The sequence below is a fragment of the Populus euphratica genome, unplaced genomic scaffold (genome assembly GCF_000495115.2).
Source record: "Populus euphratica unplaced genomic scaffold, PopEup_1.0 scaffold81.1, whole genome shotgun sequence".
Lineage (NCBI taxonomy): Eukaryota > Viridiplantae > Streptophyta > Magnoliopsida > Malpighiales > Salicaceae > Populus > Populus euphratica.
In genome coordinates this window covers 148,903-165,196 of record NW_011499945.1, presented here as the reverse complement: position 1 = coordinate 165,196, position 16,294 = coordinate 148,903, and the positions used below count along the sequence as shown (strand labels likewise).

Genomic DNA, 16,294 nt, shown 5'->3' with positions numbered 1-16,294 from the left:
TGCCCTTTCTTGGTTCCTTTGGGACAAATGCATCATCATCTTGTCCCTTAGGTTTCGGAGATCGGTTAAATTAACCCCTTGTAATTTGATTTTAACATAACAGTCCTTCTATTTTTATTTCGTTGTCTCGTATGGTCTCTCTTACAATTAATGAATGTACAGATGTTTGTTTTTGCTGTTAAAAAGTATTTTTGTATTTTTTTAATTTTAAATTAGTTTTTAATATTTATTATTATTTCAATGTGCTAATGTAAAAACAAGTTTTAGAAAATAAATAAGTATTATTTTAATATATTTTTAAATAAAAAATATTTTAAAAATTAATTATTATTATAATTTAAAAACTAAATCTGTATTGTTAGTTATTATTCTTAGACATTTGGATATAAAAAATAATTATAGATTAAAAACTATGAAGGTTAGCCTAGAAATCATAAATACATCACTTCTCTTTTATTGTTATAAATATGGAATTTATCATAATAGAAAGAAATGCAACTTTTAATATATTAATTAAATTTTAAAAAAATAATATTGAATATTAAAAAAAACATTAACATCTATATTATTATTATTATTATATTATTATTATTATTAGTATTATTATTTCTTATACTTACCTCGTTTTAGTCTAAAAGATACTAATTTTTATGAGTTTAAAAGTATAATTATAATTATTTTTTAAAATATTTTGTATTTAAAATAATATTTTTAAATTTTTTAAATTTATTTTTAATATTAATATATTAAAAAAATCTAGAGGTATTAAAGAAATATTAATTTAAAAAAAAAATCCTAAGCAGGAGGAGAGACCAGACATTGTCCTTGGCCCCCTTTCCTATGATGTCTGTTAGTGCTGGCCGTCAAAATAACTATAAAAATAATAATTAAAGGGACTTTTAATTTACTTGCTAGCCCCACTGCTTGGTGCTATCTTGCGCTCGTGGAACATGGCTCGCTTTCCTTTTTGTCTACCTTTTCATTTTCTTTCAAGGACTCCCGAAAATAAATAAAGAACAATTATTACTTTCTTTTTCATATGGCTTTCTAATTTGAAGCTTGTTTGTTACTGTTTTTTGAAATATTTTTTATTTTAAAATATATTAAAATAATATTTTTTTATTCTTAAAAAATTATTTTTATATCAGTAAAATATATTAAAATAATATTTGTTTATTCTTAAAAAATTATTTTTATATCAAATATTAAAAAAATCTTAAAAATAAAAGAAAATTAGTTTGAAGTAAAAAAAATAGATTTTTTCAAAAATATTTTACAACCGGGAAAACAAATAATTTTTTTCTTTTTTTAGCAAATTAAGTTCAAACTCAGGTTATTGTCATTGATACATTGAACTGAGCTCATCTGAGATGATAAAAGAAAATAATTATCCTCCACCACTTTTTTCTTTTTTTAATGAAACAATAGGTGTAGCCATGTAGTGGTAACAAAAAAAAAATATTTTTTCTTGTTTATTTTTATTATTTTAATAAAATACTTAAAAAATATATTATAACTTGTAATAGTTGTCTTAAAATTTTGTATTTAAAAAATTTATATTGTTAACCAAAAAAGAATCAAATTTATAATACTAACTAAATATCAAAATATAAAAAAACAAATTTAATTTCTTGCATTGTTAAGGAGTTTCCATTAAAAAAAATTGAAAAACAATAAAAAGCTTTTGAAGAAAACAAAAAATTTCTAAAATATATTTTCCAAACTCTGCTTACATTTGAAAAAACGAAAAACTAGTTTTAACATAGATTTATGGACAATTACTTCATCATTTAATCAAAATAAAGGTATTTATCCTACAGTGCAAAATGTCATCACCATATTTACAGATTAATTTTTGAAAGGACAATTCAGATCTTCTGTATCACTGCACGAAGGTCATTTGTTGTCTGACTCAATCATAGCAATGCCAAATCTGTGCTTCTGCTAAACACTGTCGAATACTGTGTTTGATTCCTTAATAATATAATGCTGCTGTTGTTTCTTGTTTATTCCATACTAAAATGGAAAAGTTGCCCCTTTTTTGTTTCAAAATGAGGGACATCCGGGATCTCCAAGGATCTAATGGCAAGCCATGGCAGAGACCATGTCTCTAAAACATCATCATAGAAAATCATGACCATCGGGTGTCCATCCACTACAGCTTATTCTGGAAAAAAACTAGCAATTGTAGATGAAAGTGATGCACAGGTCTTTTGTTTGTCAGCATTGTCAAGTAAAAATGTTATCTAGGTATAAAATGCAGCAATACAAGCTGCATGGCAGCATCTCGCTTACACGAGATTTTTTCTTTTTCTTTTTTGTAGCGTATTCATAGCCTTACCAAATAAAACCACAACAAATTTCATAAGGAACTTCCACTCATGAATCAGAAGTGGAAGATCAGGCAAACACAATAGACATGAAAGAGAAGAGAATCCCAGGTTGCCAAGGTACTGCAATAGCAAAAGTAACTATTGTTTCCTTTCGCTGATTCTCGGTGCTATCGGCATTGATGTTCAGCATCCATTCAAAAATCTGCACCTTTTCGTCCACAATCTCATGATTTTCTCCCTTGAGCTAAGCTTACGCGCAATGCTCGTCCCTCTAGTTCCTAAATAAGGAACACAAGAGCCATTGATTAATTGCTTTCTGAAGGAAAAAAATGCTAGTAGTAACTGAGAAAGTATTCAGAGAGTAGAGGGAGGTGGACGGTACCACTCCATCAAGAGATACAAGGGCTGTTTGCATCTCTGCTTTTGTTGAATAACATACAAAACCGTAACCACGGGATTTTCCTGTCTCCCCATCATATAGAACCCTTGCTCCAACAACATTACCATATTCTTGAAAGGCTTGTGTCAAACTTTCAGATGTTGCTGACCAAGATAAATTTCCAACAAAAAGTTTGTATTCTGTTTCTGGATATAATGGTTCTTTAGGATTAGGATTGTCTGAAAAGTTCACCCTCAAGATGCGACCCATGTATTGCTGAAAAGGAGAAAAATATCGAAGCTTGAGGTCAAATGACTTGTACATATTTTAAGCATTCACACTCACTCACAGAGAGAGAGAGACAGAGAAAATCATAGATGTGAAAGATGAGTTATTACGCTTTCATCAAGATTTTCAATGACTGCATTACAATCTTCAATGCTGCTCATTGTCACGAATGCGAAACCTCTGCTTCTTCCAGTTTCTCTGTGATAGAGAACCTGCAGCCATGCTCATTCTTCAGTAAAGGCAATAAAACACTGCTATAGAATCCCATGAAAGCATTAGTAGCGGGAATAGGGCAAATTGTAAGCTAAAGAGTAAAGAGTAATCAATACTTGAGCACAAGTTCTAAAATATTCAAAGCATTTCATTACCAATAGTCAAGTTTCCATCATGATATAGTACTTAAGCATCAGTGTCCCGGGAAAAGTATGAAATCAGCTAACAAGAGAAGGGCTGTCTAAATTTGGATGTTCAGGAGTCTTGAAAACAAAGGAAAATCAATGCAGTGCTTTATTGCACACTGAAGCGGATTTCACTCTTTCACTTCCCCAAACCCCGTGAAGCAGTGAAAATTGGGAATAAAACTTCTCTAGCAGCAAATGTGAGTTCACCAGTTAAACAATCATTCACCTCCCTTTTTTCAAAGGCAACAATTATGCACCTCCTCGTGCATCGGTTCACATTGAACAACCTACTTAGTTACGACTCATCCTTGAATCCAAGTGAATGTAGCAGATAACAAGGAAACTGTTGCCACAATGATAACATGTGGCTCCTCCTTCACTACTTGTACCATAGTTTTTTTCTAGGACAGTGGACCACATTCCTGACTGATGGAGTGATCGTGATAACAAGGGAATAACAGCATACTCAAGCCTCCAATTTGCCGATCCAATCTTTTCAAAGAGGCAACCTACGACTTTGTCTTGAGATTATAAAACTGAATTATCAGGCTTGTTCCATTCATCCAAGTTCAAGAAGCTCATAAAGTCATGTTCAATCTATTACCATTTTTCATCCAAGTTCAAGAAGCTCATATAGTTATGTTCAATCTATTACCATTCACCACTCTATTGCCAACTGATCACCAACACAGGAATTTCACTACTTAGATTGAATTGTCCAATTAACCTACCTTTTAAAGTTATTAGATTAATGCAAACATATGCACCTTGCTCACACTACCAAAGCAAGTTCAAGTTTCCATAGCCCATCAAAAAATTTAGATTTAAAGCACATGCCATCTGTCGATCCAAGCATCTCTATGGTGAACTTTCGAGTTGAATTTTCTAGCTATAGCAGAGCTATACTTAACAAAGTTATTTGGTTCTTGCATTTTTTATGAACCCACTTTGCCACCACACTATATACGTTGGCATCATACACAGGCTTTGCTTATTCATGAGTTGATGGTAAATCTAGTCATAATTGCATATCCTACTTAAGTAAAGTATAAAATAGTTAATATATTTAGAAGGAAAAAAATCACACTCCCAATTATCTCACCATATGCATTAATGTTTAACATACCTCGACCATCTCTGGACTACCATACTCTTGAATGATTCCAGCAAGCTGTGCGCTGTCAACATTATATGGCAAATTCCCAAAGTAAAGCTTAGTATTAACAGGGATCTCATTAGTTTCTCCTTTTGCTTCTTCTGAAGCCAGTTCCTCTTCCTCCACCGCAGAAGCAGTTGCAGGTGCCTCCTCTTCAGCAACAGAAGCAGATACTCTCGGCACCCTCCATGTGACTGCAACTTGTGAAAGTGGTTCTATAGCATAATCAGAGCGATATGACGAGGGTAACATGATGCGAGCTGGCGAGACTTTAAGGAGAGAAAGATCCAATGTACAGTGCTTGATATGCATGCGTTTGAAGGTGTGAATTGATGAAGGAGAGAAGGATGAACCTGCAGCTGCTGCAGCAGAGGCAGCCATGGTGCAAGAAATTGGCTCGAAAAGTGCTGGTGATGGTTTTTTCAGTTATGGGTGGGGGTATGATGACTTGAAAGTAAGTGCTAATAGAGAGATGGGTGAAGGGTTAAGCTGTGCAAGCTGATGTGGGCAGATTGTGTCCAATGAGATGAGGGTAGAGATATACATGGGGGGATAAGGTGAGTTTAGCATGGATCAGACTCGGACTTCAGTGGTGGTAATTATTGGTCTCTCTTGCCTTTTTCACTGCCAGAACTGATGCTTGGTCTATCCGTTGTTTGACATGTCTTTCTAGATTCATCAAGGAAAAAAATGAACGACTCGCCTTCCAAGATCTATAAATGAGAAACATGTCTTTTAGACTAACTGTTGGTGTCACTCCACACTTGATATTTGATAATAGCATTTCACTCAACGGTATCGTTATAAGTTCAAATGATTTTGTTGAGTGAGCAGTCAAGTGTTAGATCTTTCGATTGGCAATTGCCTAAAAGCTAGTACATGAATGGGAAATTGTTTGAGATCCACATTTGCATGCATCCACATGTATATTTGCTATTCAAAAAAAAAATGGAAAAAAAAAAAAAACAACAACGGCTGCGGCCAAGAAACACAAGGGTTCTGGCATATCTTCTTAAGGAAGTTAAAGTTTGGTTCTCAAGAACTACTTCTGTGCTTTTAATGCAGAAGCGAGTTGTAAGGAGATCTACTGTTACTTAATCACAAGTAATTTTGATCCTGGGTAGTCCGGATCAACAATTTCAATAAGATGTTGGGCACGATCTGACTGCTATGGGATATTTTGGATGTTACTCATCCTGTGACATCCATGCATCCATGTAGTTTTTGCCACTCTCATGTACACGTCAAATGATGATATCTGAGTTTGTTTGCTCCACGAATCACCATGGACTTTGGCCGGAGAGCCATGCCTGCAACTGCCCCATGTATTGTTGAACCTTTCCATCGATGATTTGTGCGGGCTGACTGGTCTTTCTGATCTCCCTTTCTCTTGAATCCCCTGAACTACAAGCTCATGATGTGAGGATTTCTTCTTCTGGGCTACAAACTCATAATGTAAGGACTCTTATGTGAACACTGCTCTTCATGTGGTTTCTATTACACTATAGCAAAATTGCAACTGAGGTTATCACGCTTCAATTAGGAAACAGAAATGCCCTAGCTATAATCATAGCTATCATGATCTCAACAGTCGATCCAGTGTGTACAATCAAACAATTAGATTCTCACGAAACGTGGTTTATCGGTTGCGATCTTTCTTCTCTGGCTGGATGCTTCAGGTGGTGACCATTTCTTTACTTTAAGCTCACTCTTGTTACCAGAAGTGTTCTTGGACTTCCTTGTACTTGTTGGACTTGCATCAGTGATTTGACCGGGGACAGCTTTACATGGTTCATGTCTACTTTCCATCAGCTTATTATTCTTTGAAGCTGTAGGTCGTGCCACTTTAGTCCTGTTGTTACTTCCAATCACCGCATCATTGTCTGGATACAAATTCGAAAATCCACAAGTTAAAGATCTTCACAGCATCTAAATAGATCGTGGGCACACAAACACATAACTGGAAAGGAGTGCAGATAGCTGGCCAGTGCATTAGCAGCAAAAAGACGTGCATATGAACAAATGTGATACAAAAATGGTTATCATGTTATCTGGACTTTTTGATGCCCAAATAAATACTGGTTTAATTTGTCAAATCCCGATCCTACGAAACTGGTCATTATGTTCCTAAACAAGCACAGCATCTTGTTCCCCGAAGTTTTTTCAAATCTGATGCTTCCAAACCAGACAGACTAAAGTTATTTCAGGCTTTATGCATGCAGAGACTTCCCACTGACATGGTTTCCTAATTGCATGGAGTTCATTGGTACCTTCTGCATCTTCCATGGTCTGATTCAATAATTTGAAATGCTCAAAATTTAGAACATAAAAATCAACAAGGATATCATACGATGAAAATTAAAGCTTGTGCATTGTAAGAAAGGAATTAGACTCTGGATGATTTGCATTGTTGCCTGAAAAGCCAAAAACCAAAAGCATGTTTCATTACTACAATTATAGCTCCTAAACAAATATATCAATCTTTTGTGCTACAAACATAAGAGTAATGAAAGCTTACTTTCATTCTCCAAACCTAAACCACGTTGAAGCTGGCTTCGGTTTAATTTATTTTTATGTCTATATGAAGCTCTTTGATGCACCTATTAAGGCATGATAGAGTACAACACCATAGTAATAGTAGACAGTAAATAGTACTTCAAGAGATAAATTTGGATTAGATGGTTAAAAGGAAAAGAATATTACCAGGACTAGATAAGACAGCACGTGGACGTGGTATCGAACTGGCTCTAATATTCAGTCTATCCTCCTCGGTAGAATTGCTTTTCTTCTCTGCTTCTGAGAATCAATAGAGTTAATTTGTAATAACTGACAAATATCTCTGCACGGAGTATAATGTGAATTTTGTGTCATGAATGCAATGGGCTAAACTTTAACCTTCAGAAACAGAAACTTTAGGCATGATTACATTCGGTACGTAAGACTTTGGAATTCTTGCTACGATTGGTGGAGAAACAACTTGGTGCCCCTTCACTGCAAATAATGAAGGTCAGCAGGAACATATGGACCAAACATCAAAGAACAAACTGATTTGAAAAGGGAAAGTTAGCAATAAATTCCATTACTTAATTTGTCAGTGTTTATCTAATTTGAAACAAAGGAGAGCAGCTTCTCAGATGTATGCTCATTGCGTCGCTTCCTATCTAATGTTTATTTCACATTCTGCTCATGATTCTGTACCATCTTATTTCTCAGAGCATAGTACTCCTTATCAAATAATAATATCACCCCCTTGAGTTGTGACATCAAAATTACTGGCAAGGTGGTGAAAGTTCTAAACACCACTATATAACTTGATAATTGAATATGGAACCTCGTAATGATAGCTAATGGAGGCATCATTTTCATAAAATCAACCCCCCCCCCCTCATTACTAATAGTAAAATTGAATAAGACAGGCATGTCGTATGGACATTTGTTGCCCTGGTTTATACCCCGGAGTACTGCTACGGCCGATCTGTCACCCAACATCCTGAAACAACCTAAAGGCTTGGGCAAAAATAAACAGCCGTGAATGCTCATCCAGCCGGTTAGAAACAAAAAACAGCTTTAGTGAAGACATAAATTTCTTTCACACCATCCCATCCAACTTAAAAAATAATACATACATGAACTTGGCAGAGCAAAAAATAACTAATACTTTTTTTATCAACTATCAAAGTTTAACCATACTACCAACAAAGCAAGCTGTTGAATTCTTGGCCAAACAGCAACAACCCAGAACAACATGTTTCAAATATTTGTCAGATAGAAAATAAGTATAGCAGATATTACTAGCAGAGGTAGCTCAGCAAGCTCAGACTGCTGATAAGATAAATCAAACTAACTGGAAAAAAGAAAAACTTTTGCCACAAAATTCAAAACAAAGAAAGAAAAAAGGGCTGGTATAGGAAGGAGAGAGCAGGAAGCACCTGGAACGCAAGAATCCTGCAAACAAAGAAACTGGATATCTTTCAAGGAAAGCAAAGAGCTCCAGTCGTGTGCATGTTGATCGTCTCGCCCATCTGATCTCACCTTCACCTTCGGATACACTTGAAACAAATTCCAAGAAAAAAAAAAAGCCACGTCAGAATACAAAGAAAGTTGACAGCTTTCTATAAAGAAATTCCAAAGATCAAAAACCCACTTTGTGTTTTTTGTAATCAAATCACTTGCTATCCTGTTTTGGATGAAACTATCATTGAGTATGATGACAAGTGGAGGTGGTTTTATTGCTCCGTTGTGAAGCAAAACCACAGCAGAAACAGTAAAAACAGGGGCTTTTGTGAAGGTAATCCAAGTTGAGAAGAGCGTGTTGATGGACGGGTATGGAACAGAATTCTGAAAGCAAAGAGTTTGTAAGAGATTGAATTGCGTCACGCGTCTGCTGAGTAGAAGAAAGGAAGAGCAATGGTTTGGTATGGTCAAAGACTCAATTGATGCATATGTTCGGCATTTGGCAAAGGTTGGTCCCTACTAACCATTTCTTTTTGGCAGTGCACTGAAGCGAATCGGATACGCAACAAATAAATGGAAATTTATAATTAGTGATATTTTATTAATTAGTTTTTAAATTTATATATTTTATTAATCTTCATTTAAGATTTTCTTCTCTTACTTACATATAATTTTAAGGAAAAAAAGGAGCTCAGATAATAATTAATAATATCATTCCATAAAATTTCTTTTACTGTTATATTTCTGGAAGAATTGAGATTCGACTAAAAATAAAATTATTTTAACATTATTTATTTAATTTTAGCATTTAAGAATCTTTAAACATTTTTATAGATTTATAAATCCCATTAAAAAAATTTAATATTTTAAAAATCAGTCGTATTAACATCCCTCTATTGCCTCCTCTCTTTTTCACATAAATATTTTTAAAATAAGTAATTTTTTAGATGAAAACAAGTGAGGAATAATGTAATTTCATCCATTCAACTCAAATAAACTCTACAATTTTAAAACCTATTCCATGCAAAATAATTCAATTAACAAATCAAATCAGTTCTAATAAAGAATTGATTGATTCCAAACAAGCTGCTGCTAGGTTTTACAGGTTTTGTAGTTGGTGAAAGTCCTTGATGATTGTTAAACCAGGTGGTGTCAATGTCATGTCACTGCTGATGCTTTAAGCCGTGTGCTTTGTAATTACCCCAAAAAGCTCGTTTTGCTTTTTTATTTTAATTGGTGCGCGTAAACCCGGGCCGGACACCAACATTAATCTAATAATTGGCTAATTTCTTGTTTATCCCTTGTCGTTGTGTAGATTTGAGCAGTATGGTGTCAGTTGTGTAATCGTGACCTTGTGGATGCTAAAGCAGGTCTAATAATTTCTTATTTCAAGCTGCTTGATAACATAACCAAAGTCCCGTCTGGCTTGTCTTGCAGAATGCATAGTGGAAGTATCTTACCTTTTCTTTGTGACCGCGTCTCTGTCGTGCATTTCATCAAACACATTGCGTGCTTAAAGAGCAAAGCAAGTCTTCAAGTGAAAACAAGTCAATGCAGAAGCAGAGGAGCAGTGGGTATTGAGAGAGAGCTTGATAGATAAAGCATGGAGAGCGACACCAGATGAAAGAGAGCAGAGAGAGTAGAAGCGCTGGTTTTGAATGGGGAAGCGAGGGTAGGGTGGCGCAACATCGAAAGAAAGGTAGAGAAGCAAATATAGGATTTTGAGTTAGCACACCAGAACAATGTTGGAAGGTGGGATTTGAAAGAAGAAGCAATGAGTGGGAGATAGAAAGGAATTGTTGCTGGATTTGGAGCGGAATGTTGTTAAAAAAAAAGAAGGGTCCCTTTTTTTTCAGGAGTTGTAGTTCTGATTTTGATTGATTCGTGGGTCACTTGTCACTGAAACTGAATCCAAAGCCATCATAGTATTCGCCAGATTCTCAAGTCTGCTGCTGCCACGCAAATTATTTGATTGATAGCACAGGGATGATGATAACTGCTGTAAATCCTCAAATTTCCTGACTCCGTTAAGAAATCAACAATATCACCGGAGAAAAATAAAGGTTATATAAGAGAGTGTCGCCCACTCTGATCTGTCGACAAACCATCTGGTCAGGACCCCGACGTGTTCAAACACATTGCGTGCTTAAAGAGCAAAGCGAGTCTTCAAGTAAAAACAAGTCAATGCAGAAGCAGAGGAGCGGTGGGTATTGAGAGAGAGCTTGATAGTTAAAGCATGGAGAGCGACACCAGAGGAAAGAGAGCAGAGAGAGTAGAAGCGCTGGTTTTGAATGGGGAAGCGAGGGTAGGGTGGCGCAACATCGAAAGAAAGGTAGAGAAGCAAATATAGGATTTTGAGTTAGCACACCAGAACAATGTTGGAAGGTGGGATTTGAAAGAAGAAGCAATGAGTGGGAGATAGAAAGGAATTGTTGCTGGATTTGGAGCGGAATGTTGTTAAAAAAAAAGAAGGGTCCCTTTTTTTTCAGGAGTTGTAGTTCTGATTTTGATTGATTCGTGGGTCACTTGTCACTGAAACTGAATCCAAAGCCATCATAGTATTCGCCAGATTCTCAAGTCTGCTGCTGCCACGCAAATTATTTGATTGATAGCACAGGGATGATGATAACTGCTGTAAATCCTCAAATTTCCTGACTCCGTTAAGAAATCAACAATATCACCGGAGAAAAATAAAGGTTATATAAGAGAGTGTCGCCCACTCTGATCTGTCGACAAACCATCATCTGATCAGGACCCCGACGTGTAAAAAACAAAGCAGTAGGGTCAAGTAAGATTTAATATGAAAAATAAATAAATAAATGACGTGAATGGAATCAAAATAAAATTTAATTAGTAAAAGGATTAAAAAATATTAAAAATAAATTTAATATAAAAATAAAAAAAAAGTAAATAAAATAAGAAAAATAAACATAAATCAAAGAAAAAAAAACAAGAAAAAAAAATTGAATACAAATATAAATGGTAGAACACTCCCATGCTTTTTGACCAATTATTTTTTTATTAATACTTTATATTTTAAAAGACTAAGTTACTCATAGATCAACTTAATAACAATAAAAAAATTAAAATTCAAAACCCTCTTGGAAGAAAGCTATATGTTTTTTTCTTCTTATTATTAGGTAATTTAATTGTGTTGAGTAAGGGTCGAACCAAGGTGCGGAGGAAGGGGACAAACCCCCCCCACCGCTAGGCCAGAACCTCACTTGCCGTGCAATACTTTTTTAGGATGCGGTGAAGTGTTGAATTTAATTTTAATTATATTAGTGATTTTTATTTTATTAAAATAGATATATGTGGTAATTTATGTATATCATAACTAATTTTATGGATCTTAAAATTAATAATTATATAAATTTTTAATAATTATTATATTAATAACTACAGTGTTTGAATCCAAGATAATAAAAAAAAAACTTTTTAATTTTAAATTTTTACTACCGGATTATTTACTTATAAGTATAATGATATTTGAATAGTGACATATACACATAATTAATTAATTTAGTTATTTTTTATCATGTTTTATTTTTTATTTTCTCTTATTTGAACGAGCGGTCATACAATTTTTTTAGATCATCTTCTAAATAATTATCTTTTATTTAATACATTTAATTATTATAAAAAAGAAATGTAGTGAAATTGGTGTATTATAATAAATATCTAATTTAGATTTGTTTTTGATCGAGTATATTGTGTGTTATTTAAATATGTATTTTTCTCTCTTTATTTTAGATTGAGTCCTCAACATATTAATTTTAGGTATAAATTAATATTAGGAACTTAATATTTTTAAATAAAGCTACACTGTTGTTTCTGATATATCGTGCTCCCTAAGGTTAAAAAGTCTAAAAGTGCTCTTATAGCTAGAATTTAATAGCAAATATCTCATAAATATCAGCCAATGATCCAAAATCTCTTAGTGAATTTAATGAATCTAATAGCAAAAATCCCATGATAATTTAATGAGTTTGTTCAAGATTCTCAATTTTTCTTTATTCTCTAATATTATTTATTATTCAAGACATTATGGGTGGCTAGTACATATCACACCAGAACATCATTGACGATTTTTTTAATATTTTTACTTATTATTTTTTAAAAAAACCGCACTAATAAGCAAAGATATCTGTAGTTGCCATGGAACAAGAGCAACATCTCTCTTGCTTTCGTTTGGAAATGAGCTTTCTATTTCATGTCATGTCAGTAAAATAGTTTGCTAAGCTTCGCGTAATTTGCGGCTCAATGTTCATTGTGGGTTTGACTTCGAGGAGGAGGATATACGTGCGTGAGCTTTTTTCAGGTTCGAGATCCCTTAAAAGATGACCTTTTATTTGCCTCAAAAGCTCAAAAAGAAACCCATCCAGATGCTCGTCTCCTATATTTATCACATCGCCACAATCTCCAAAAACAGAGAAATTGTTGCAGAAGAATATCGCATGCTGGTTGTCATGGATAGATCATATAGCGAAAAAGGATAAAAAACGAGGCCATCTTGCTATACATTCCTTGCCTCGCATGAGGCTTACTCCAGCTTCCTGCGAGTGTATGATAATTTCATCTAGCTGTCTGAACCCTAGCATTCCTTTTACAGGGAAAAGAAATGCGTAGAGAGATTGGAAGTCATAATTTGCAGTGCCAAAAGTAGGGCATGGTTATACGAGTTTACAAACTGTTCTTCGTCATGATGTGAATTAGACTTTCTATTTTTTAGTAAAGAACCCGGGACTCGGGATCAAATATCCACTTGAAGCCGCAGGTCCAAATCATTGTTAATCCAAGCCAAAAAACCAACAGGAGGAAGAAAAGTGATGATGAAATGCATGAGCGGTGAGTGCCATCCGCATGTAGAGAGGGAAAAAGAGAGATTATATGTTACCACTTTCTAAAAAGCATAAAGCAGAAGAAAATGGGGATGCATTAATCTGGAGAAGAGGGAAAAGGAGACAAAACACCCACATGGCTATGCAAAATGTAAAGGGCAAAGCCCATTAATTCAACTCTCCTCTGTCATCCATTCAAATAGACAAACATTCGTTCTGCTGTCTGTTTTCACCTTTGTGAAACACATTCAAGCCCTAGTTACTTCCATCCCCAGATATATACTCCCTTACCGAGCTGTAACAACAGAAGAGACACCCATTGGCCATTTCTACCCTATCTTTTTCGTCGTCAAAATTGGTCCACCGCGAAAACTCATTTCTCTATAGAAAGAAATGAAATTGTAGAAAGAATCCACCTCAAAAAAAGGTGTTTGCCTCCTCTTTAGGACCCATCTCTTTCTCTTAAAAATCTGAACAAAATAACATACTCCAACCATATCAGCATTAAACGAACAAAAGAGATCATAACCAGTGAAATTTAGAGTATAATTATCCAATCCCATAATGTTCTTCGAAGTGCAAATAAGCATACCTTCACGTTTCTTTATCAAACCTCTTGCAAACAGCAAGAAGATGACCAGGAACCCCACACCAGCTGCCCCTCCTACTATAATGGCCACCGTCTTCCCTGTATTTTGCCCTGTCCCTGTTGCAACCATCAAATCCCATCCCAAATCCAAATCTTTATTATATATATTTCTCAGGCCAATTAAAATTTAACCACCTTTAAACAAATTCAAAAGATACTGCACATTCTTCACACAGGATAGTTATATACTAATTCCAATAGATAAGAGACCCGGTAATCTATTAAAAAAAAAATGAGCTCCTTTTAACAGGTATCAGAAACAAATAGGAAAGAAAAAACCAGCAACCATAACCATATTGTAATTTCAATACACAGAGAGACCCACTAATATATTTTTTCAAAGAACCTTATCGTTATCAAGAAAGAAAAAGAAAAACTCTTTTCAAAGGGAAACTCAACAACCCAAACCATACATAATAATTCAATATATAAAGAGACTCGCTAATCTATTAAGAAAGAACCTTTTTTTACAGGGAAATAGAAATGATTAGGAAGGATAAAAAAATCAAGAATCCAGCAAAGCAAGCCTCGACCAAAACGAGTGTTACTAAATACTGATAAATAAAAAGCAGCGAACTTTTCTCTCAATACCAGATTTAGATTTCCTAAGAATTCCCTTATAGTACATACTACCTGATGAAATTGAATTGGAAGACGAGGAAGATGATGACGATCTCCTCGGCACCCCATTTGCGTAATAACTGTAACTAATAAAGCATTTATGCAGGTAGATTTGGCCTGAGATAGCGTTCCCACACTCAACCTGAGCTCTCTGGATAGCAGTTTTCACACACTCACCACAATCTGAATCTCCAACATCACCCTCACACTGCCCCAGAACATACACAGATTGATAGTTGGTAGCATAGAAGCCATGGCCACTGACCACACCATTTTGCATCACTGACAAGGCAGTATCTCTTCTCTCTTCAAACCCGCTTCCTGCCATATTCTTAGCCCCACAAGTCTTGTACAGCATTTCCATACCCGAAATTTGTGCAAAGCCAGCAACTTCATACAAAATGTAGCATCCATAAAGCTGGATTCTTGCCGCTATTGTTTTGCCACAAAGTTTGTCTGTTAAGATGGGGAGTTTGCTAACACAGTTGTAGCAGTCGGTATTGCTAAGGTCTCCTCTACATTGGAAGAGACCAGTTATTGTGGTTTGGCCAGTCCCGGTGGTGGTTTTAAAGAACTTAGTTTTGGTAGACTGGGAGACTAAAGAACCAAAAAGAGCAGAGATGGCTTGTGAATACTCTCCATTTGGATCTTGAAAAGCTTGCTTTGCACAGCCCTTGTAGACCAAGGTGCTGTAATCAGAGGCAGACTGAGAAAGACTAACAAAGAGAAAGGTGGAGAGAAAGAGGGAGCAAAAAGAGGGTTGTGAGGGAAAACTCATTTGGGAAATGGCAGGAATGGATCAAATCATGACATGTTTTGGAAGGATTTGAGAAGTGGGTTTTGGTCAAAACAGAAGAGAAGATAGAAAATGAAGGAGACGTTGGGTTTTGAGGCGTGCTTTGAATTGCTCAAAAAGAGTTTGCCTTGTGGGTTTTGGTTTTAGTTTTACTTTACTTTTTTCTCTGTATGTGCAGATTGGCATGAGAGCTAGAGAGGTCTCTCTCTCTCTCTCTCTCTCCCTGTCGCCGCCAGTGAGAGTACACAGTCCAGCAGACAATAGAGAAGTTTTTTTTAAAAAAAAAGTACTGCTCTACAATTTTCATTGGAATGGTGAACAGTGAGTGCCAATACTTGCGTATTTTTTTAGTATTTGAAGAGAATGAGAACAAAATTGGTTTAAAATAAAATAATTTTTATTGAAAGGTGAAGGAAGAAAATATTCTCTCTATGAAAGTTGTGAAGCGTATGCATGTAAAGGAATCTGGGTTTGTGCGTGTACAGGGCTTGAAGTTTGACTGAAGAGCATCATACTCGAGTCTGGGTTTGAATTTTGAACGCAGCAATGGGGTCGTTGTTTCTTTCCTTCTTTTTTTTTTTTGACTTGTTTAATTTTCATGTACTGATCATGAGGATTGAATTGAAATCTTTGTGAATTTTTAGCTTTGAATGAAATATATTTACCAAATCTTGTGTCATTTATTATTTTTTTTATTTTTTTATTAATATAGATATTTGTATTAATTTCTGTGTATTTTGATTAATTCTATATTAATTATATAAATTTTTAATAATTTTAAAATTTATATAACTCAAACTAATAATTTTTAAAAAGTAAACTTAAGATATCACCAGTTAAATTATATTCTTCATGTAAATTATTTTATTTATGATT

The 16,294-nt window shown here is 34.7% G+C and overlaps 3 protein-coding genes across 4 annotated transcripts; all 3 read right to left on the bottom strand.

Moving 5' to 3' along the window:
• Positions 1-2,147: 2,147 nt before the first annotated feature.
• On the bottom strand, positions 2,148-5,092 carry LOC105137418 (28 kDa ribonucleoprotein, chloroplastic-like). Its single transcript, XM_011043142.1, has 4 exons — positions 4,528-5,092; positions 3,111-3,212; positions 2,716-2,988; positions 2,148-2,611 (listed from the first exon to the last, which is right to left on the bottom strand). The coding sequence occupies exons 1-4, from the start codon at positions 4,936-4,938 to the stop codon at positions 2,558-2,560; spliced, it is 840 nt and encodes a 279-aa protein (XP_011041444.1). The 5' UTR covers positions 4,939-5,092; the 3' UTR covers positions 2,148-2,557.
• A 292-nt stretch (positions 5,093-5,384) lies between these two features.
• Positions 5,385-8,985, bottom strand: LOC105137417 (uncharacterized). The gene is made up of 5 exons (XM_011043141.1): positions 8,702-8,985; positions 8,487-8,606; positions 7,453-7,548; positions 7,261-7,353; positions 5,385-6,440 (listed from the first exon to the last, which is right to left on the bottom strand). Coding segments are annotated over exons 1-5 (576 nt in total). The 5' UTR covers positions 8,703-8,985; the 3' UTR covers positions 5,385-6,174.
• Positions 8,986-13,424: 4,439 nt separating this feature from the next.
• On the bottom strand, positions 13,425-15,858 carry LOC105137416 (cysteine-rich repeat secretory protein 3-like). Of its 2 annotated transcripts, none has more exons than XM_011043140.1 (3): positions 14,635-15,858; positions 13,945-14,058; positions 13,425-13,822 (listed from the first exon to the last, which is right to left on the bottom strand). In XM_011043140.1, exons 1-3 carry the CDS (start codon positions 15,398-15,400, stop codon positions 13,815-13,817), a joined length of 888 nt encoding a protein of 295 aa, XP_011041442.1. In that variant the 5' UTR covers positions 15,401-15,858; the 3' UTR covers positions 13,425-13,814. The 2 variants fall into 2 exon arrangements, with proteins under 2 accessions (XP_011041442.1, XP_011041440.1); XM_011043138.1 differs by having other exon boundaries at positions 13,945-14,061; positions 14,635-15,855.
• Between the last annotated feature and the right edge of the window lie 436 nt (positions 15,859-16,294).

Coding starts and splice junctions, on each gene's coding strand:
- LOC105137417 (XM_011043141.1), bottom strand. Junction 7,354..7,452: donor TAAAGTTTCTGTTTCTGAAG/GTTAAAGTTTAG, acceptor ATTGATTCTCAG/AAGCAGAGAAGAAAAGCAAT. Junction 6,441..7,260: donor TGCTGTCTTATCTAGTCCTG/GTAATATTCTTT, acceptor ATTTGTATCCAG/ACAATGATGCGGTGATTGGA.
- LOC105137418 (XM_011043142.1), bottom strand. CDS start 4,938: ATGGCTGCCTCTGCTGCAGCAGCTGCAGGTTCATCCTTCTCTCCTTCA. Junction 3,213..4,527: donor GTAGTCCAGAGATGGTCGAG/GTATGTTAAACA, acceptor GCATGGCTGCAG/GTTCTCTATCACAGAGAAAC. Junction 2,612..2,715: donor TTGTATCTCTTGATGGAGTG/GTACCGTCCACC, acceptor TTCCTTATTTAG/GAACTAGAGGGACGAGCATT.
- LOC105137416 (XM_011043138.1), bottom strand. CDS start 15,400: ATGAGTTTTCCCTCACAACCCTCTTTTTGCTCCCTCTTTCTCTCCACC. Junction 14,062..14,634: donor TTCCAATTCAATTTCATCAG/GTAGTATGTACT, acceptor TGATGGTTGCAA/CAGGGACAGGGCAAAATACA.